The 23521-nt window shown below is 38.8% G+C and overlaps 1 protein-coding gene across 3 annotated transcripts in view; it reads left to right on the plus strand.

Annotated features, from left to right (window-relative positions):
* The window catches only part of EFEMP1 (EGF containing fibulin extracellular matrix protein 1), a 49451-nt gene extending 29602 nt beyond the window's left edge, over positions 1 to 19849 (plus strand). For all 3 annotated transcript variants that reach the window (XM_074864500.1, XM_074864502.1, XM_074864501.1), the window contains 7 exons: positions 6803 to 6925; positions 10537 to 10656; positions 13035 to 13154; positions 14603 to 14722; positions 16205 to 16328; positions 16450 to 16645; positions 18622 to 19849. In XM_074864500.1, coding sequence (XP_074720601.1) covers positions 6803 to 6925; positions 10537 to 10656; positions 13035 to 13154; positions 14603 to 14722; positions 16205 to 16328; positions 16450 to 16645; positions 18622 to 18780 — 962 coding nt within the window. In that variant the 3' untranslated portion in view covers positions 18781 to 19849. The remainder of the gene's footprint in view (positions 1 to 6802; positions 6926 to 10536; positions 10657 to 13034; positions 13155 to 14602; positions 14723 to 16204; positions 16329 to 16449; positions 16646 to 18621) is intronic.
* The last annotated feature ends 3672 nt before the right edge of the window (positions 19850 to 23521 follow it).

The following is a 23521-nucleotide window of genomic DNA, read 5'->3' on the forward strand; positions in this document are numbered from 1 at the left end:
GGAAGTAGCAAGGGAAATAGAAAAGCCTTTGACAGAAATTGTTGATAGCTTGCTAAGGCTGGGGAGGGAACCAGGGAATTTGAAGGTTGCTAATGTTGTTCCTATGTGTAAGAAAGGATCAGGGAGGATCCAGGAAACGACATAGCAGTGAGCTTGGCTTCAGTTGCAAGAACAATATAAGAAACATAAATAAGGGACAGAATACTTAATTTGGTAAAATAAAGTAAGCCCATACTGATGGTGGAGGAACTATAGTTGTCTAATTTCTTCAAGTATTTTACCTTCAGCTGGTTATTTCTGAAAAATACCAATATAAAATGTCTTACAGGCAGAAGGAAAGCTGATGAAGTGGACAGAAAGTGAAAGGTTTTACCGAGTCCTGAAGTTCAGTAAATTGTCCACAATACCTGCAGTCCTGTGTAGATCATTGTATGTCTGATATCAGACTCACTGGTGCCACTGCTTACGTGGGAAGCAGTGTTTTCAGGTCAGATGAATCTATTAGAAAAATAGACCAAGTCATTTTCTGCTCTCACTGAGAACTCAAAAAGTTTAAACCGATGAACTAAAATATTTATCGTTTACATTCAAAACAAATGGAGTCAATGACAAGTGCAACACTGACATCGACGGAATCATTCTGAGTTTAGATTTGTGTAAACCATTCAGAACCTGGTCCGTTGGTGCTGCTCAGCGAGGGCAGAAATAAGAATTCAGATCCCATAAGGTCATTTTAAGAGCCTTCTTTTTGATCTGGTGGAATATTCTGCTTACAAGATCGTTACAGTCCAGAATAGAGAAAGCAACCTACAAACATTTTGTGACTTGTTTGAACAGATGAATGTATACACAAAGAAGGCGCGAAGATGCTGTAGTAAATTGCAATATGTTGAAAGGCAGTGAGCAGCAAGAAGCTGAGCACCTCACAGGAATAAGGCATACTCGAATTAGTTAAGAATACAGTTCTCCAGCTATGAGCACAACATACAGGTATGAGCTAGAGCAGAAAAGATTCAAGGGGCTTGAAGAAGAGGAAGGATAGATGTGGATTGCATTTTTCTCTACAAAAGTTTGAAGCACTAGTGAAATGCATCTTGTGAATTTATGTACTTCTCCTAATGATACAAAGAAAATTACAGAGATTAAGCTGTTGCATAAGTGAGCAAGCAGCATGAGTCAGGGGGTTTGGGAAAAATGAGTCACAGCATGAAGGGCACAGAGCCAGGTTTGTAGCTCAGAAAGAGACACTAGGAAAGAATTTTATGGATGTAGATAAGAGCCTGACAGAATGGATTGCAGTAGAGAAATAGAAAAACTAACTAGCTCTAAAAACAAGGAACCATACACTAGATTTAGAGAAAGCTATAGCTAAAAAGCAGGTCAGGCAAAATTTTTGTACACAACTGGTGGTTGAAATATAGAGCAGGCTGCCAAAGTCAGCAATGGAAGGACATAATTGTGTAAATCACTTCAAGAGGGAGTGCGGGTACATTTTTGGAAAATGAGGGAATCACTGGGTATAGCTATTAGTGAGGCTTGTGGAATTAAAACTATGAAATGCAACTTGATTTATATTTTCAAGGAATACAGGAGCAAGCTCTGCTGCCCTCCATGGTTCTCACGTTATTTCTGTAGCACCCTGCAAGCTTGGAACAGTAGCCTATGCAAATCAGAGCATTATCTTAACCTGCAGATAGTTATCAATATGAAAGTCTTCTACAATGGAATTTCTCAAATAGCCCTGGAAATTGCTGCAAAAGGCAGGATTTATATTAGATTGAGTCACTGGGGTCTAATGGCCCATATTCACCATCGTACAGTTGAGGACTTCCATAAACATTTCTAAAGGAGCAGCACAGCTTATGTGTAATTTAATTGAGAGACCCGTGTCCTCAATTGTAATGCTCCTCCCTCCACTTGTCTATTGACTCTGACTCTTCCCACCAATTTAAGGTTTTCTATAGCAGTAATCATTACAGCTTGATAGAGGACCATACTACCTATCCCATTTTGGGAATGGTAAAGTTTGGCCGAGCACAAGCCTGCGGGAAAAACAGAATGTGAGATTCATATAATTGAAGACCGTGTCAGGATGCTTAATGGATCTGAATTCAGACACTTAAGAGAGCCTGCATTCTGTGTTTTTCAATCCCCCGAGTACTTGAGATTGAAGCTCTCTCAGTGTAGTATTCTGGATGTTAACACCTATAAGCAACATATAGAAATTACAGTACTCAGTCCAAATTCATTTTACAAATTTTGTTACATTTTTATAACTATTCAAAGTACAAATAAATCCTGTAATAAGTTTGCTTTTGAGTAGCCTATTGAAAGACTCCATAAAATGATCAAGACAGAAGGTAATCCAGCTCCATTTTCAACTAAGTTCAATCTGCAAAAGGATTGTTAGACACACACAGGTTATTTGAAAGGAAATTTTCCAACTACACAGGCTGTAACTGTCCAGAGAATAACTGTCTGGGAATAAAAATCTGTGCAACATCTTAGATCAGACTCAGAGATACAGTGAGTTTAAGAATTAATCTATATTTCACAAGTCGCATCCATCCATAATAAAATACTATTCAGGTTGTTTAACAATTTAATACAAACTTACAGCTCTTGTTTATCTGTAGTGAACAGCACCACCTTTTAAAATGTTAGCTGAGATTAGAAAATGCAAAGAAAAAAAGGTAATGTTAGAAGATCATTTTCATTATTGGTTACCAATATAAAGTACATTGCCTACCTGGTGAACAAATGTATGTGGAACATCTAGAAATAAGATGTAAACAAACTTGATGAGGAATGAGTTGAGGGTGTTTCCAGGTATAGCTTACAAGATACTGGCTTCAGCTATGGCATCAGTTGCTGAAACACTTATGGAAACAAACTTCATCATGATGACACTAGATTTGGAAAAGAGGATGCAGAGGAAAGATGCTCAAGAATGAGCTTGTAAAAGCCCATTATTTTCTTTCTAGATCTGTTTCTTATACTGCACTCATCACTGTGGTATCTTGAGTGCTTTCCAGTAGTGCATTAAGCAACATGACAAACATCTGTCACATGTTTGTTCTCTCACCCTCTCCCCAGAGATACAAGTGTGTGCAATGAAGTGTCTTGTTTTAATTTTTTTAATTATTATAAATACACATGCACGTAACACGTATTATTAAACATTCATGCTAGAGAGAAAAGGTCAGACAAATTTATGTTGCTCTTTGGATTAAAGCTGGTGAGCTCTGTGATGTTGCTGTAGGAGTTTCTATCACGTTTGCCCCAGATTGCTGTGTCTTCACAGATACCAAATCAGTCTGGTCACGGGTGTCTGTAGCTGGCAGAAGCCAAAAGTATGGATTCCCAATACCCACCATTTACTGTTCACACTTAAGTCTAGCTATTTTGTCAAGAAAGAGCAAATGGAACGAGATGGTAGAATTTAAGGAAAACACGTGCTTTGGATAACCACCATCTAATCCCCATATTATTGCATTCGATATGGACTAAAAGCAGGAATTTATGCAGCTTCCAAATCACAATCACAGAATCAGAGGGCACTGCGTGAGTTATGATAAACAAGCTACGAATCTAATGGATTGAAAAAGTCTGATTTAAACTGAAAGAAGTAGTTATTGGAATAATGGAATGAAGACCTGGGAGTTACTGATTTCCATACAGAGGGGACATAACTGCGAAAACAATCTGGAAGCTCTCAAAGTCAGACCCTAAACACTTGCAGATAGACAGTCTACCCATTCAAGAATCATGAACACGTAAGTGGGAATCCCAGATCAATACTGGCACCACCAGGGTAAGAGTATGCTATTTCACATGGGGAGAGAATTGTTTGTGTGTGTTGGTAGGTAACTCTACCTCTGCCACCTCAGGGAAAAACAGAGCTGATCTGTCTCACCCCAAGGAGACCTCCAACATTGATGTTGCTTCCTTCCAATGACTTCTACTTCTCTATTGCTCCAATAACTCTCAGGACAGTTAGAAAAAAAAGACTCTTTCTGTAATGGAGGATGATTCAAGGCACATCGAGTGCCAAGAAGCTGAAGACTTCTCTTTGGGCCTCAAAGGCACAGATGCAGAGATGTGTGCAGCAACATCACATTGCAAAATCCACCGATGCTTCTTTCTGTACTCCACAAGGGCTGGGCTGCTTCTCGTATCGCGCTAATACGATTCACATTTGGCACTGCTTTCAGCACTGAGATCTTCCACTCACTTCCTCACCCTTGTATCGGTCACAACAGTAGACATACCTGTAATTATTGCAATACCGGAGATTTCAGAACTGAATGTTCCAGCATGGAAACCTTTCTAGATGCCTGTTGTTCTCCTCCCACAATATCTTCCGTGATCTTTAGGCCATCAGCTTTTCTCTAACATTACTGATTTCTTTGCACAGATGTGAGCAGAACTGCTCCAAGCGTGGCAGCCTACTGCCCTTCTCCAGTGAGGGACAGAGGCTGCTCTCCTGTCCACTTCCTGCCTTAGGCAGTTCAGTGAAGTCCAACAAAAAAACAATAGGATTGGAATTTTCAAAGAACTCCCATCAATCCTTCACTCCATGTATCTGTTTCCCTGGCTTGCCTAGGGACACACATCTCAACAAAAGCCATCCAGCAAAGACAGTCAAGATAGCAAAAAGTGTGACAATGCAGAGTAACAACACTGATAAAGCTCTGCTGAAGCTCACCAACAATAGCCTACATACTGATATGTGTTTTCATGACATGTAGAAGACAAACATGACATACAGTCACAGCTAATACGCAACCCAGTGCAGGATCCTAACTTGAGTAAGAACCTTAGGAGAGCTCTGAAGGATTCCTTGAAACAAGTCTCAGGAAAAGGTTATTCTTATAACCACAAATATCTTTTTGGCCATAACATCAAATCCTCCAAAAGTTTCCAAATGAGGAGGCAGCTAGCAGTCAAACACTACTTTTGAATAACAGCTTTTCTTTCAAACTGAACTTACCCTTGGGAAAAATTAAAGGCCCTGAGTGCACAAGTCAATCTAGTTTGCCTCATTTTAGCTTATGATGCCATAGAAATTAAGCTAAATGGAAATCAAGCCATGGATGCAAATGGCAACATAAGGACTTAGTGCATTTTGACAAATCCATCTTAAAACATAGCTCACCTTAAGTTGACTCATATATGAAATTTCTAAAGATCAAATAAACTTTTTGTTCCAGAACACTCTGCATCAAAAAGGATTTGAACTATACAAGTACTATAGCCATTTTATTTTCAAGTTTTGTAGAAACTAGGAGTATATAGAATGCCCAGTGAAGTCCCTGCAAAGACTTGCATTGAACTCCACCGTGCTTTGGTTCCAGCAGTTAATGATGTGTCAGGTGGGTATGAGGCAGCCAGCTATAGTCTCTGAAAGTCTTTACACCTGAGAATGTGCTTTTCAGCTGTCAGTACAGAACAATGGAGTCGGCAAGTCCTGCATCAACACAGCAGCTTTAGGACTGATAATTAGGCAGAAATGCAAAGAGCAGGCTAACATAAAAGGACTTTATTTTTCCTGTCAGATAAAGAGAATATATACATAAAATATTTGAGCATTTGGGGAAAGGGCAAACATTGAGAATTAATTCAAACTGTTGATGGTTTATTTTTTATTGAATCTTGTGGTCAAAATTGTTTTCATTTGCTATGAGAAAGAATCCATCATTTTTTCCAAAGCACCACCCAGAATCTGCCACTGGTGATGTTCTAACGTCCCCAGTGCCTATACAAATAGAGAGGTCAGCTGAGATTTGTAAACTAGAGATCATAAGTTTTAAGGAATTTGTTTATTCAGCCTAGAGTCTCCAAATTGTGTACAATGCCAAAATTAAGAAGTCTTTTCACTGTACTGTGTCAGGTTACAATAAAAAGCTCTCCAACATTTTGGATGTTCAGATGAGAAAGCAAATTGCAATTCCATTTTAAGCAACCTATTTGTCAGCACATGCAGTTTAATTATAATTAAGTACCTCCAGCAGTTATAATGAATAGGCAAAATCAAAATGTTGGTTTTATACTTGTATAAACCTGCATTTAGTGTGAACTAAAAGCTGCCTGAATTACACTGAAAAGTATCAGTCCAACATTTGCATTTTTAGCTGTACTGTTCAAATCCAAACGTACGTAAACTGTTTCCAAAGGCTTTAACAGATTGATTGAATTAGAGGAAACTTTCATGGGAATGACAAGAGGCAGATCTCTTCCTGATGAGAAGGCCACCACATACCAAGTTCCCTGTCCAAAGTATGGAGCACAGGAACCATGCAAAAGAGATCACCGGTGTCTTTTTAGTATCAGCAGAACAACATATTTCTAACTCATCTCATTCTTGAGAAAGGGCTGAACTACATTTGCTGAGATTTTCCAGAGTAATTCAGCATGCAGCAAACAACCAGCATGGGAAAAAAACAAAACAAAATAGACAAATGATTAAAATATGATAAAGCTGCAAGAAGTTTACAGAAAGTTCTACAGCGATAAGTACAAAATATTAATGGTATTTGACAAATAAGATGTATCTGATTGTTTAAAATAACCATATCTTAAAATATTTCCAAATGCAGTATATTAGAATTCCAAGCTATTAGAAATCTGATAGCATTTTATGTCCTGCAAATGGAGTAAGCATTGACATGACATCTTTGGAGTATTCTTGAATTTTGCTGCCTTCACTTACAGGTAGTTTGAAGATGCGTAAAGCATTTCAACAGGCTAAATACTTTAAGTAAACTTTATGACTAATATTGCATTTGCTTTTTTTATAAAGATATAGATGAATGTGCAACTGGAACCCATAACTGTAGAGCTGACCAAGTATGTGTCAATTTAAGAGGGTCCTTCAGCTGCCAGTGTCCTCCAGGCTATCAGAAACGAGGGGACCAATGCGTTGGTAAGTGTTGCTCTAGACTAAGTTACTTTGTTTCATTATCTACAGTTACCAACTTTATATTGAATACAAAGTGTATAGGTATGTGAACTGTAAAATTGCTATGTAACTTTGAAATGCAATGGAGTAATCATTTTTATCACAATAATTCATCACTAAAACATGGAACTAGAAACTATTTTAAGTATAATCAACGCTTGGAGTCGAACTTCACAAGATTAATTTTCCTAACAGTTACCGTTGTGTTTATTGTTTGTATTGGGGTATTGCCTAATGTCCCAGATATAGTCATAAGTCTGCTATAGCAGCAAACCTAAAGCGTGTCTTTCCACTGACCTCAGTGAGACTTGACTCTAGATCTGTAGGACAAAGCACTACCTTCACACAGACCTAATCCCCGCTCTGCAGAGCCCCCTTGCACTGTGCTTTATGAGTATAAATGAAAGAGATGGAAACTCTGAATGCAGGTATATGATATTTGCAACTTGTAAACCACTACGCTTTATTCTTTGTGCCAAAATAAACTATCAGCACCCTTGGGACCTATACAAGTATAGCATTAAATTCAATGCAAGTGCAGCGTAAACACTGCATCTTTCCTATTCCATCCTCTTTTGGGGACATTATGGAGAAGTGCCATTACTCTGTTCCTGCAGTCTTCTTTCAGCCGTACTTAACACCTCTTTAATCGTGATTTCAATGGATGAATTGCTTTTATAGGCACTCCAGCCTTAAGCCTTAGGTTTGTCAGAGATAATAAAAATGACTATGAAATAAGAGAATCAAATATATACATCATGAGGTGATATAAGAGGTGGTCTTGAGTAAGACACAAGACTGGTTTTATGCAGCATAGGAGAAAAGCATTTGTTGGGGGTTTTTTGTCCTTAGCAGAACGGGAACAGCAGCACTTCAGGTTCTCCTCTTTGTCTTTGTGTTAGAGATCGTGCATTTGAAAGTGTTTAAGAATTTATTTTTAATCTCTTCCAAAAAGCCTTGCAAAGGCTGTAGGTAGTCACTGCCTAACAAGAGCTGCAGGAAGGAAACTGGGGAAATTTCAGTACACGTCTAGACTAACTTAAATTTCTGGGCATGGCTCTCTCTTTAGAGTTCTGAGCCAAGGCCTGTAGAAATCAACCCAAAAATTGTTATCTCTTTCCTAAAAGATATGGATCAAGCCCTGAACTGACAAATTGATATAAACACAGATGTATCTGATTTTTCCCAGTTTTCTGTGCAAGAGTAGGATGAGTAGTTTGGGATGTAGGTAGAGAAATAGTTTTGACAGGTCACTGTTTTTTGTTTGGGGTTTTTTTTTTTTTTCCAAATAGCTGGTCTTTATCTAGACTTTTTAGAGCAGATAAAATATATTACTGCTCTGCAATAGCACTTCTAATGTCAAGACCTACAGTACTACCTGAAAGTCTCATGGAATGCATATTGCAGCACTCCAAAGAAAAGCAGAATGATACACCCTTATATCTACATGTGAATATATTTATGCATCTAAATCTACACATGAAGATGTCTGGAAAGTGAAATTTCCCTTCTCCTATTTAGGTCAAAACCAAGAATAACACCTGTGTTACATATTACACACTGACCTAAATTATAAGTACATCCCTACACTTAGTACTGTCAGCATTTCAGAATAAAGCCTGTCTTTGGGGATTTTATAACAGCTTAGCCAGAAAATGTTCTTGGGGCCAGATCTTGATAGAGGTTCTCCATATGGGAGGAAATGTTTCTCAAATTTGAAAGAAATTTTTCCAGACTATTTTGGCTTCAAGGTAAAGGGAGAAAAGGACTCATTTCTAACGATTGATAGATTTTAAATTCACAAATCATTTCTGTCTCTCTGAGAATTTTTTTTAATTTGCTTGTTCACATTTTGCAAAATTAGTGTTTTCTGAAACATGGGACAGCAGCATTACTTCCAACAGAAGATTTGGCCGAATTGATTAGATAATGCTTAGCCCTTAGATCTGCATGGACCTCATGTGCCTAATCCCACAAGAAAAACTCCTGCTGAATTAGAGTCAGACCCTGGAAGCATTTTTGTGCCTAAGTGCAGTGCCTAGCAGTGAAGCACTGCTCATATGTCTATATTGTATAATCAGATCTTTAAACAGCAGTTTGTAAGAGCTTAGTTCAGTAAAAGTCAAGGATAGACGAGATCTACTGTGCCTCCTAATTTATTCCATTTCTACTTCCAAATTTCTCTCTGCAACAAAAGAGTTACAGCGACAATCACTACTGTACAGATAGCCAGGAATTTTCCAGCAGAAGGCTTTTCATTCAGAACCATCCAAAATACAAACTGCTAAGTTTAGTCCCAAACAGTGACTGCAAATTTGACAAAGCAAGGGTTAACTTCTAAAGATTATTTTTTCGCTTGATATTAAAACAAACACTTTCCTCATTATAAAAAAAAAGTCTTGGCCTCTTTTTAAACACATCTACGGTGGAAACAGCTGGAGGTAGGAAACTCAAGATCTGGCATGGATATGGGAAGTGCCTTTCTTTGTTCCAGTGAAAACTGGTCTTATTTGTCTGAGCGTTGAGCCTTTGAAATCTCACATTGTGTACATGCACAGAACATGGCATGGATTTCTTCACCAAGCTCAAGCAGGCCACAACTAAAGACTGCTGCTGCACATACATGCACGATCAGCATTGCAGCATAACAAAAAAAAAATTTTTTTTCAGACAAAACCAGAAGCAATATCTCCTCCAGAATGCAAGGAAACATTTTAAAACGCAGAGAGGTAAAAGGGGCTGTTACACATTTCATGTGGTTTGCAGGTGAAAACCCTGCTCCAATGCACATCAGGAATGCTGAAACTTGGACAGGCAGCCTGCTCCACCTCAAAACCAGACCTAATCTGCAAGGAGAGTCTGTGGGAAGTTAATACTGCCTGAGATAGCACCAGCTTCAGCCAGTCTGATCACCTTCCGTGGCACCAGAGAGCGCAGCCAGAAGGCACTAGTGCTGCTGTATGGAAAGCTATGCAGGAGAGGCAGGGAGGGGAACGGGAGCAGTGACAGCCCCTTGGGGGAGCAAGCCAGTTTCTGGGGATCCCTGCGGAAGCACAACCACCTGTTTCCTTCTCAAGCCCATTAATCTTCTGTCCTCGCTGTTCCCCTGTACTTGCACAGAAAGTTTGGACTCTTCCTAATGGAGCTAAAAAGATTTAGTACATGCCAAGAGTGCTGCGTGCAAATTTTTGGAAAAACAAGAGCTATGAGCCACGTTCACTGTGTTGGTCAGCATTATGACTGATCATGAGAAATCTTGCTTGAAAAGCAGAACATTCTGGGTTTTACCTATACAAAATAAACAAGACTAAGCAGTACTGTGGAACTGAATAAAATATGAAGTTGGAATGTGCATTGATCTCAGTGTCTAGAAGACAATCAGCATAAAACAGATTTCTACAACAGTTGAAGTGTATTCCAGTTAACATCCATACAAGCAGTACCTAGCTCCCATTAGCTTTTTTTTTCTGCTTTTAATCAAGTGCAATTAACTTTACAGTTTCTCTGCACACAAGACAGCACCAGTGAAGTACCATGATTCCATTTTGACTAATTTCTCTTTTTTATTAACTCAGACATTGATGAATGCACCCTGCCTCCATATTGCCACCATCGATGCGTGAACACTCCCGGTTCCTATTACTGCCAGTGCAATGCGGGTTTCCAGTTAGCATCCAACAACCACACCTGCGTAGGTAAGAAGTTCTCTGCACATACTTACACATGACCTCACCCAATCTAAAGACAAATACTGACACACGACTTGCCACAGCAGAAATATTAAGTATCTTCATGCCAACCTAAAGGAAATAAATACCAACCAGTAAGACATACCCGTTGCTGTACTGAGAGGCTCTCCTGCAAGTGATCCAAGAAGTACAGGCGGGTTAGAGAGAAAATTGGAGCCTTATTGAAAACCTGTTACTTTGCTGGCATAGCAGGTTTCAGAGCAGTATCTAGTTTGGCAACTGGAATGCTGGAGGCGTATATTCATTATTTAATCTTAGATTTAATTATTATCTCGGTTCTGGTGGATCGCTTTGCATTATCATTGGCTTTCATGATACTGTTCCCAGTTCATGCAACACAAAGGCTGGAACTGGAAGCCGGGGAAGCAGTACTAACTCCGCAGTTAAGTGTAATTATCCTCAGCACATGATAAACAGTGAGGAAAGAAAGCATAAATGTCACATCTGGAAAATACTGTTTAAAATGAAAATGAGGGTCACTACGGAAGAGTGATCCTTTAGAAGTGATCCTCCCTTTAGAAGTAAACACTAAGGGAAGCCCTGTGGTAAAACTTGAAGACTGCTGCTAAGTTTGAAATTTTAAGTTCTGTTCTAGAAGAATTAGAGTAATAACAAAAAGGTAACTATGCCTGCTGAAGCGCAGAGAAAACGGCCATAAAAAAAATATCAAGAGATTGGCAATGGAGATGGTCAGAGGTTCTTTATGGCCATATTGTTTTTATATATATATGAAATTTATATTAAATACATAGTTTTATATATAGAGAAAAATCAGTCTGGCTTTTCCAGCTTCTACCATTACTTCCAAGTGTTGCCATATCTTATCAAATACCCCGGCACACTGCATAGCACTGAAGAGAGGAATTTCTTGGTTTTCACCAAATGATAGGGTAAAAAAATTACACATGGACACAACATAACCATGTGACAAGTTGTTACTTACCTAACCCTTTCCATGGTTCAAATGCAAGGTGTGTTATTTCAGTTACAAATCTAAGACAGCTCCAAGTTTCCTAGGTGCTTCACCAACCCTTCTCTGACTTGCTGGCCTCCCAGCCTAATAAGGGATACTCCCACCAGGAAAGGTGAAGTAAAGGAAATTTGTAAATTAACGGTTGCTGCATCAAGACAGACTTTCAGATCTGCAACAGTCATCTGGCAGAAGTGACACTTGACAGCTGTACCAATTACATTTGTGTTATAACTTTTGCATATATTGAAAGTGGGTCAGTATTTCTTGGAAGGAAAACAAACAGAATTGTGGCTTTGCCTAGCTTATTTATTCCTTCAGGTAGCATTGTCATGATGTACATTCATTGCACTGTTGCCAGAAATTAACTAAAAGGAGGAAGAAAAAAAACCTTGGTGATCATTTTTCCCCCCATTACCATTCATTTTCAGGACTAGGAGGTTCATCATACAGAGAATTAAGATCCTCCTCTCTGGTTTAGTTTTTGTGAATGCCTAGTCTTAGTTATCTTTTTCAGTTTTTAGTTATATCTGTAATCGACTGAGCGTTTCTAACATTCATAAGCATTTGCAAAAGCCATGAACTCAAGATTTTTTTTCAAATGCAGCTTTCTACTAATGGTTATATCTGATAAACACAAATATGAATGGAAAACGTGCAGGGGAGGAATACAAGGGAAAATACACTGAAACCTACAGAGTGAATGACAGAGAGCAGCAGTTAGTTAACAGCCTATGAAAAACAAGTGTTCTAGATTCCAGAGGTGATTACAGTTATATCAACTTCCCATTAAAAATTGCTTCTCTTCTCATACCACAGTGTTCTCGCCTATGTTCTTAGGATGGGCACATTATGGAAAAAATGTAGCACAGAAACATACCTTCCCCCAATATTGTCTAGGCCTTAAAGCATTGCAAAACTCTACTGGCCTCAAAGGCTCATGTTATAATTGTAATGGAATTTAAAAGAACAAATTTTAAAAGTAATAAATAGCTCAAATCTTAACCACTGCATGCTGAGAGGTCTTATCAGTATGTGTTCTTTATATCAATTATTTATAGAGACTTGGCATTTCATACCTGAATAAAGACGCTGGAATGCGGACTTTAATAGCCACACTAAACATTTTTGGAAGAATTCATCACACATTAGAATAACTCTCATTCCTGGAAAAATACTCTTTTTCTACATGGAATGTAAAGCATACATCTGACATCGTTCCAGTGACTGCAGATCTATATCCATATAGTCAACTGAGCTTCTGCTAAGCAATAGACCCAGACTAAGGACTAATCCACTTAATCAGCCTAATTACCAGCTACACAAGATAAAGATCTGTAATTTTTCCTTTCAGACATAAACGAATGTGATGCCAATAATCCATGTGCACAACAGTGTTACAATATACTGGGTTCTTTCATCTGTCAGTGTAACCCAGGATTTGAGTTAAGCAGTGACAGAATCAACTGTGAAGGTAAGCAATTTTTTTTGTCTTGGAAGAGCATTTTTGGGTTTGGGGTTTGTTTTTTTTTAATTATTTTTCCAGAAGTCTTTCTGTGAGCTAATGGATATAATTCAAGTGGAGCCATGCTGTGGGTGCAGTTTGTAGCCAAAACCCTCAAGACATTTATGTTTTATGTTGCAAATGTGTTTGCTAATACAAACCTTAGTAGCTGCAGCTGCATTCAGGTACATGTAGATATGGGTATCTCTCTTTAATAGGAAGTGCAAAACAGGACAGACATTGCTACAGTTCAGATCACAGCTGGGAAGAATAAGGCTGCTGAATACTTATTTCACAAACTCACTTGAATTGTGTGTGGTCTAATGCTGATGACCATTAAATGAATCAGAAAGGAATGCAAACCAAAAACAAGTGCAATTTTGTGTGTTGTTGGGCTCCTCTGAAAATAAAACCTCAAATTTTTGATTTTAAGGAAGCGACAATTGTGCTTTTGAGGTGCTTTCAAGCCTGTGTATACAAACAGCATGTCTCCTGATGATTATACAATCAACACTTTATTTCCTCTGCCAGAGTCTCCACAGGGGTCCTCTAATCTCCTTTTGGACACATGATGATCTCACCCTTAAAGCCCATATCCTTTCTACCAGTCTTTGAGCCAAAGAGGTCTTTTTGGTTTACCACTGCCCTCCTAAACAAGCCAGCAGAGCTATTACAGATGCTCCCTCTCCAAGCTTCTTAAGCTAATCCTACTTGCAAGTGAACAGAACAGGGAGCAGCAAGTATGCAGCCTCCAAGGACATAAAATCAAGAACTGGGCTCAAGCCTCAGAGGTAGTAGGAGGGAGTTATGCTGTTTTCCAAGCCATTCCCTAGCTTTGATAGGTTTAATTTAATTTCCGGTTAATGGCATATACTGTTAAATTCTGTTTCACACTACAGTTCTCTAGCAAGGGACTGATGGTTACACAAGGATAAAAAAAAGCAGAAGATAGTGGTATACACTGAATATGATTTGAATACAAAAAAGAGGCCTTCCCCTCTTTTCCAAAGAGCTATTCCATTAGTGTCGGGCACAAATACAAAGGCAGTATTTTTGCCTTACTAACTAATCTTACATCTGTGGTTTTTGCGAAAGCAATCATATTTTTGAATACTAGAAGTAGAAATCCTTTCAAGAATTATTTTCCCAAACCTGTTCTCAAGTCTAATTTTGCTTCTGCTTTCTCAAATCTAAAGTTCTCATTTTGAAAGATTATTGACAAAACACAAGTAGAATTAACCCTTCTGTTTGCAACTTTGAGGTGTTAAGCAAAACATTTCAGTTGTTTGATAACCTGTTCTTTTTACACAGAATTCTTTTTTTTTCCCTGTTAGAACCAGCATTTAGCTATTATATTTAGTTCTGTAACAAGGTAGATATTAAAAAGCAGTAACTGGAAGCTTTTCTGCTCTCTGCAGACACTGATGAATGCAGAACCTCAAGTTATATATGTCAGTATCAATGTGTCAATGAACCAGGAAAATTCTCATGTGTCTGCCCTGAAGGATACCAGGTAGTAGGAGGCAGAACATGTCAAGGTAAGTGGCCTCATCTTAGCAGTCTCAATACTGCATTATTAATAGCACGCTTTCTTAGTCTTGCCAGAAATGGTGTTATCTAAATATTTCTATTTCGTGACAGGATTACCATTATGTTAGCAAAAGATACACTGATAAAGCATTTGGTGATTAATTGCATCTCTCATATTAATTCCTACTCAGCTCAAACTCTTAAGTCCTTCAGATTCCTAGGACAAAATTTCAGTTTTTGCAACCCTCGGGTAAAACTTGTCTTGAATGTCTAGGTAGTGAGTCTAACCTTCAGAGAGAAGTATTTCTGCAAAAAATCAGGCCATTTTTTACAGACGCTAAACATGGCTTTATATCATGTTTCATTTTATAGAGATTTCTAAATCAAGCCACAGTAGAAATGAAAGATATGTTTCTTCTGATAACAGCAGAAAAAAATGCAAGACTTGAGCAGCTTAGATAATTTGTGTTTAGAAAAATAAATGTTCCAGTCAGGTGCCACCAAATGCCAGAATTTTAAAGATTGTGTTTTTTCCTCACTGGTGCTAAACAGCTCTGCATCTTATTAGAGAATGTTGCAGAATAACATATTATGTGCAAGAACCATTGCTTTTGTAATCCAGAACCCAATTTAACAGTCATTATTTTTAGAAATAAATAGGTTTGCTAATTATCGGCAGAAAGGATGAGGAAGCAACTCATTTGTAATTAATTTTTTCTTAAATCCAGATTAATTTCTTTCCCTTCTTTAGGACAGCAGCTGGTACTGCAACATTGCGGGGTAGTTTGACCACCTAAAAACCTGTTTGTGCCCTCCAAGAGATTACAGTTGAATAAACCCTTTCTGTCACCATGTTAATTTTAGGAGACCATATAGGTAGACAGTAGAGGGGTTCTGGCAATGGCAGGATAATAGAGCATTAATGCAGTGCAAGTCTGACAGTCCCCACCTCCACTCAGGGTTATTTTCCCAGGCAAAAAAAAGGAAGCTCTGCTTTGCACAACAAACAAGTTTTCATTATTGCTTTCAAAGCTATTTTAGTTAAGATACAGCCATTAACATTTTAGTTAGACCATGAAACTCAGGCAATTAAAAATGAGAACCTGCAAAACATAGGAAATCACAATTCTTCCTCAAAACCTTTTTTCCTCCATCTACAAGATACCTTCTGCTATAAAATCATTCTTTGCCAATTAGAAACTCTACAGTATTTCTACAGATGTATTATGTACGATTAATGTGTATCTTTAGTCAACTAAAAAAATCTTCAGACTTAATTAACACTCAACAAACAAATTTGCTCTGTTTCTGCATGGAGAAATCCTTTATAGCCAGGACCCAGAAAAAAGTAGGTAAAGAACAGAGAAACCTGTTGGGTTTCAACAGACAAGCAGGTGGCTTTTTTTCAGTTGGTTTGAAGACATTGTAATTGTTTTTGTAGCAAACTCATTTCTGTCTGCTTTGACACAGTCCCTTTTTCTTCCTCCTAGATATAAATGAGTGCGAGACTACTAATGAATGCAGAGAGGATGAAATTTGCTGGAACTACCATGGAGGATTTCGTTGTTACCCAAGAAATCCTTGTCAAGAGCCCTATGTCCTTACATCGGAGAAGTAAGAGAAAAATCAGTCTTTTTTTTAGGATCATCCTCAACAGGCAACATGATCAAATACAAGAGAAAGCAAGTACCATTTGTTTGTAACTGTCACGGTTTCATCCATTTTTGTTTTTCAGCCGCTGTGTCTGCCCCGTATCAAACGCCATTTGCCGAGAGCTGCCTTACTCTGTTGTGTACAAATACATGAGCATCCGTTCAGACAGAACAGTGCCCTCTGATATCTTCCAGATTCAGGCAACCACTATTTACCCTAATACTATTAACACATTCCGGATCAAGTCTGGAAACGAAAACGGAGAATTTTACCTGAGAGTGAGTATTGGCGGGAGTTGGACCCTGAGTGGGTTTGGTGCTACCAAGGTGTTCTAGTGCCCTGCCATTTTGACAAACCCATCAAATGTCCCTGTGAGAGTATCACAGCAGCCCAAAGTTTATCAGCTTTTTGATACTTCCTTATTAAATGTGCTTGATTTCCAAATTTTAAGAAGCCTTTTACCTTTCTATCTGGAAACTCTAAACTGAGAATCAAAATGTTTCTTTCGAATGAATGCAACACTAGTAGCAATCATGAATATTTAGCAGTCTGTGACACCCATGTCAGATACAAGCGATACACCTCTATGCTTTTCACTCTCTGTACCAACACCCCATGTATATGTATTGAGGAGAAGATTATAGAAAGATTCCTTGTACAATTACTTTAATTACATTTCTGGTTTTAGCAAAAAAGTAAAGAAATCAATAATAGCTTGGGATGAGGCACTGATTTCTGAAGTGATAAGTTCAGGCCAACTTACAAAGGTTTTGTGCTGAGACATACTTAAACCTTTATTTTCCCATAGCACTACAACTATTTCAGAAAACCACGAAAGTTCAAATGACTTACGATAGCAGTATTTCCTGTTGGTGTAATACATTCAAGTAGATACACATGAATGAAAGTGTCTATAACATCTGCTTTTTAAGTTTTTTTGGAAGAAATCTGATTTTCTTGGACACTTGTAATATTTACAAATTCCTGGGAAATCCTTTTTGCTTCATATGTGGCTTTGCAGTCAGTAAAACAGAATCAGCACAAAAAGCTTCAATCAAATATATTAATTGCAAGGTTTTAATTTTTGTTTCTTTTTCTTCAAATCTGAAGATTAGGGGCTTTTGATAGTATATCCAAAAAGCGTACCGAGATACGGCATTGCCTGTTTACACAGTGTTTCCCCAAGATGGGAACAAGGAACTACTCATCTGCATCTCACTTGTTCTGCTATAACTGATAATCCAGTGCTTTTCCCTGGATTTATGACCCATCAAAACCCTATATGTACCCCCAAAATATGAATAGTTATTTGCTTAAAAAAAGAACGAGGTCACTCCAGCTCTAGTTTGGGTTAGACACCAATCTAGCCCTTGGACTGACTTTCTTTCAACTAACAAATCCAGTCTTCTGTTGCCACCCAACAAGAAATTGCAAGCCTTAAAGAAGGAAGCATGTGTTTATTCCTGCCAAGGGACTGTGGTAAACAAAGGCTTACTTAGAAGTTATTCCTATTGTTTTAGTAAAACCCTGCGCTGGGTCTCAGATACAACAGATGGATTGGATTCGCCTGTATACCCTACTCATTTGACACAGTGAGAAAATATTTGTAGTAGGTGAAGGGAGAGATGGAGTTTACCCTTTTGTTAATATGTGTAAGTTACAAAGCTGTTGAACCAACTCGCAGCTTGTCACAGACAAGGCCTGTCCCTGTTCCCCAGCAGCATGACCCCAGTCTGGGAGCAGTACGAGATGGGGATGGCAGCAGGCACACCACTTGCAAAAATTCCCCGTGTTTACAAGGGGAGCACAACTTCTGGAGTACGAGCCATGAGACAGTCTTAGAGTTTCCCTCCACTGAACAAGCTACATCACTGTTAAAGACATTAGGTCTCTTGTTTTACTTATTCTCTATATATTTTAAAAGCTGATAGATGGGGATAAAAACAAAGACCATCCTGGGATAGATTACCACTTTTCATGTCCTTGAGGAGAGTCAGCATAACCAGGAACAGATTTCGCAGTGCAGTTTATTCCTCTGAGCCCTAGTCAGGTAAAGTTTTCCCTGCAGCAAAGCCAGGTGTGAGATTAGTCATGGCCATTTAAAAATGTTAAAAGAATACTTGCATTGTGTATCTCTGTGCTGAGACAGAGCGTTTTTACAGTGTAGTAACGCACAGGCACTCTCTTCATGCAACTAGGGAATCGTTTTAGATTTAACTGAATTAAACCTTTTTTTTTGTTGTTATTCTTTCAGCAAACAAGCGCTGTAAGTGCAATGCTTGTACTGGTGAAATCACTATCAGGACCAAGAGAACACATTGTGGATCTGGAGATGCTAACAGTCAACAGTTTGAATTATCGTACAAGCTCGGTGTTAAGATTAACAATAATAGTGGGACCTTACGCATTTTAGTGGTTTTCAATAACCCTTCACTGGCACTTAAAGCAGCCAAAGAATATTATCTTAAAGAAAGCACTTACTATTTTATTTATAGATTTTGCTCTCTTTTTTAAAAATTTGTTTAGTAAATCGATATCTTTAATCCACACATTACACCTGTAATTCAAAATTAGTAGATGTGTTCCATAGTATAACATGGGCATTGTCACTTTCTGTATAAAGATTTAAATTTTTTTTATTACCTTTCTTGGACTAGATACATACTACACTTTTCTATGAGAACTGTATGTTCATACTATCCTGTAAAACTTCACACACCCTTCCTAGCCAAATAGATCATGCAATCAAAAGGTGATCTTCTGTGTTGTTTTTATTTTAAATTCTAATGCAGCTACACTGACAATCTCAAAGAGAATAAAATGATATAGTATGAACGATACAAAGTAATGGTTATCTGATAAGCTAAAATATATTTCTTCTTTTTAACTACTTTGTAACAAAAGATAACAGTCAATAAAAATCTATTTCTGTAGACATTTATGAGTTATCAGTTGGTTTTTCTAATCTTGGTTGAAGGTAAAGTTACATTGCAAGAAATGTTTTGCATTGGGTTTGTACATGCAGATTGCGTTAACCGTACCGCGCAATAACATTCTGCTCTCTCCAAGAAAAATAGACCATAGGAAGAAAATTTCTCCAACAACAAAAGAAACTTCAAATAAAAAAAAAATCACCACGCAGGGCACATGTGTCCGTGCTTTCTCCTGAGAACACTGTTGGTAGTTACTGGTTAGAGGGATACGGCATTTTCAGACAGAAGCTAACATGCTTTTTTCCCCAGAAATACTATGTTGTATACAAAGAATTGAGTGCATTTGCTTATTAAGTTATATCATTTTCAGGCACTCAGTCCTATTCCTGCTCTTACAACTCAGATGTATCATGTACAGTGTTCATAAAATTTATTTCTAATTCAAGAACTAATAACATCTTTTGTAATATGTAAAATCTTATTTCTTGTTTAAAATGTAGTAGTTAATCCTTTGATGTACAAAATTTTTAATAAAGATCTCTTACCATATTGTATTTAGTCTTTTTTCAGGTAGTTTATTAGCTGCATTAGAGGACTGAATTGTCAGCTACTGCGGGACTCAAAGCCCCATCGAGTTCTGCAGAGTCAGAATGACCCAGATCTCGATCCACACAGTATTAGTTCACAGAAGACTGAAAACACAATTCCTTTGTAGAAGGACTAATGTATTACCTACTGAGTTTTAGTTTTACTGACATTTAAAAAAAGGAAAAATACACCAACACACATTGCCAGTTAGTTCCTGATTTACAGGAAGGACCCTCTTTTCTACTTCAATTTCATTTTTTATAGAAAATACTTGTAAATAGTGACTACATTATACACAAAAAAACTTCTTGTGGTGCAGACCCACAGATTCATATTTATTATGTCAATGACCCTCAGTGATCGCTTTCAGGGGATGTGCCCAAAGAAGCAATGAGCATAGCCAGAGAACTTGGCATCCAGAGGTCCTGCATGGCAAGACAGCAAAAAATGCACTCCAGAATAGAACTCAGAACAGGCCACAACCGCTCTGGGTTAGGGTGACACATCCCCCACGCTCAGACAAATTGCAGAGCAGGACCCCATTATCCAATGATCATTCCTTCAGGCAGTCATTTGTGGCTTTAAACAAATATTTCATCTGCCAAAAGGGTCAGAGCACATGGTTGTAACATAGGCCAAAAAATAGTGCTGGCGCTGGGTTGCATTTTCTTTGCCTGGGGCCCCAGATCTGTGGGGTGAGACCCCAGGTAGCCTTCATCCCTCTCTGCAAAGAGGAGCTCACCAATACAAACCTAGTTGCTTTGTAGAGGGATTTAATTGGTGTTTTCCATGGTGAAAACTCTGCTATCGTTTGGCTTGTAGGAAGCTCCTTCCTCTCCCCAGAGGGATTCCTCCCCATTCATAATCGCTACAAATCCAGTTGGTTTGAAAGGCAGCTCCTCATCCCACACATGGGCTGAGCAAAATGCCTCTGACCTCCTCCTCCTCCTGCAATTCTTGTGGTAAGCAGCACATGCTCACCTCTGTACTTCGTTTGTCAACATTTTCTATGTAGTCGTTCCTCACAAATGAGCTGTGCTGGCTCTCAAGCATCCCCCTCTCTACCCCCAGCCTCAGCACTGTTCTTTTACACTGACGTTTAACTTCCAAAGTTGTGTCATTCAGCATTACACGTTCCGAGAAACAACTGGTTTTGTTGTTTCTAGGTTTAAAGTAGGCAGTTTTCTCTTGATAGGTGCCCAGAGAAGGCTGAAGTGGCTTTGCCTCCTTCAGTCCTGGGACTGTTCCCTGCAGTGAATTAAGCAGCCACAAGTCATCCCCAGCATCCCCAAGCTGCCAGGCTCTGCCCCAAGGATTTACTCTACCTTCATGCTCTGCCAGTATTTACACCAGTTTCATCACCAGCACTTTTAAACCTTCCTTTTAAATCTCTGCTTATCTCACAATGACTCAAAATTGATCATTACAGAGAGAACAACAACCTTTACATCCTTTTCAAATGGCATGAACAGAGGCAGTGGTAGCTTGTACACACACCCGGCTCACATTCAGCCTGCTCATTCCTGCACATCTCATCGTGCTCTTAGACTTGGCTTAACCCATCTTATTGTCACATACTGTTCTGCCAACCACCCCGCTCCCAGTCTGTTTGCAATATTCAGGTCTATGTAAGACCACTTAGGGCCAAAACTAGCCAAGCCAGATGTTATCACCCAGCTCAGAAGCAGAGATTCAGCTGCTCGCCCTTATATTGCAACAAGTTGGTTGAGACCTCAACGCAGTCCCCGGGTGTGGGAACCGCTCTCCATGCGTGACATGAATCGTGGCACTTTTATGGAAGTGGGGAGCTGAAATAACAGCAGCCCCTCCAAACCAAAACACAAGCAGGCAAGCAGAGCAAGCCAGGGACTACAGCAGGGCTGTGCAGAAATTGGAAGGGGTGGTTGGTATTGTTTTGGATAGGGGTGCGGTACATGATCGAGCATGAGCGTGTCCGAAAAGCCCATAATCAAAATGAGAGGATGGTTCGGAGCCTGAACAAGGAGAGCTTTTGTACTGTGTGCTGTGCCAGAAAACCTGCACGCTGTTAGGAGGGAAACCCACAGGTTCATCCGATTCTCCAGGAAAGCAAGACTTTGTCTGTTCCTTGCAAAGGATATGGAACTGCAGCAAACATACGACAAGAGTATGAACAGCTACTTGGGTTAAAAAGGGATGCTGAAATCCCAAGAAAGTGTATGAGAGCAAACTGTTTGCTCAGCCGTCGCTATATCCTACCGGCATGACCATTATCAGTAACACGCTCCAAGAAAGATTCTCATATAAATCTCTGTCACTGCTGGAAAAGAATCTAAATCAGGATCACATGCGAAGTTTAATATCTTCTCAAATAGAAAACAGGGAGAGAAAAAAGAAAAAAAATAGGACTTTGAGCAAACAGAACTTTAGGAAATAGAAATGCAAGTTCATTCACTTCCCCGAGACCACCTGAACACAGTGCAGTGGGATTATTTTGTTTGGAAGGCTCACAAATGCAAGTTTATTGTTGAATCCCGTTTCCATGACTGCAAAGAGTTGCTTATGTTTTGAATGATCATCCATGTTTCTAACTTTATAACTCTCCTATTAAAATATAGAACAGCTGCTGCCCCAGTCAGCTGTTCGGCATATGGAGCCCACCAGGGACAAAGCCCACTGTTAACACAGAGAATTATTTTTAACGCCCTCACATTTCTAAACCTCACCATCATCTCAGCAAAATGGCACATTTCCACACTTCCCAGCTGGGGGAACACCTGCGTAATGCAAAACTGAACTGTGCTGCATCTGGTACAAAAATCAATTTTATTTCATCTGGCCAGCAGAAAAAGTTATCAGCCCCAGTGAACAGAAACAGGGCAAAAAGTTAACTGTGTTTTATATCTGGGGAAAAGCAGATGTCTAGTTAAGATGTTTATACTGCAAACATTTCTGTATATATTAGGAGGAAAGAGAGCTGTTTAATAAAATAGAGTTGGCTTATAGTTGCCAAAGCAAATTTGAAGGACAGTACAACAGCTTTTGTCATTTTTGCATGGGAAAAAATACCGTCTGATTTTATACTGATATAGATTATGTACATTGAACAAGTAATTTTTTTTTAACATGATCTCAGAGTTAACTCTTGTTAAAGCCTGCTGTTTGTTGTATATATTTGCTCAGCAAAAAATCTGCAAACGTTGTTCCACAACAATATGACAAAGTAGTACTAAAGGCTTCCCCTGGTTTATTCTCTGGTATCTCAGAAAACACCTTGATACTGGATTAGGGGCTGTGTGGCCAAGACACACAGCAATGCTGCCTGCAGATCAAAACACTGGATTTAAGTGACATCTGGGTTTGGTTTGTAAACACAGTCACACTGTCACATGCTGTTTCTGCTCTCACCTGAGAAGGTATTTTACTTTCTGATCCAGAATCCCAACAGGCCCAGCAGGGACATCAGCATTCGGCATCTCTGCTCCCTCCCAGAAATACATCTGGATAATTAATATTTTTTTTCTTTTAATATAATATTTTTCTAACCTCTGCATAAACACACAGTACATATATATTCAAACAGGGGAAACATTCCCACTAACATGCTTCAGATCAGACCTTTGAAAGTGAAAGGTGCAGCTCTCAGCTAAGCAC

Source organism: Strix uralensis, chromosome 3, assembly GCF_047716275.1.
Source record: "Strix uralensis isolate ZFMK-TIS-50842 chromosome 3, bStrUra1, whole genome shotgun sequence".
NCBI lineage: Eukaryota > Metazoa > Chordata > Aves > Strigiformes > Strigidae > Strix > Strix uralensis.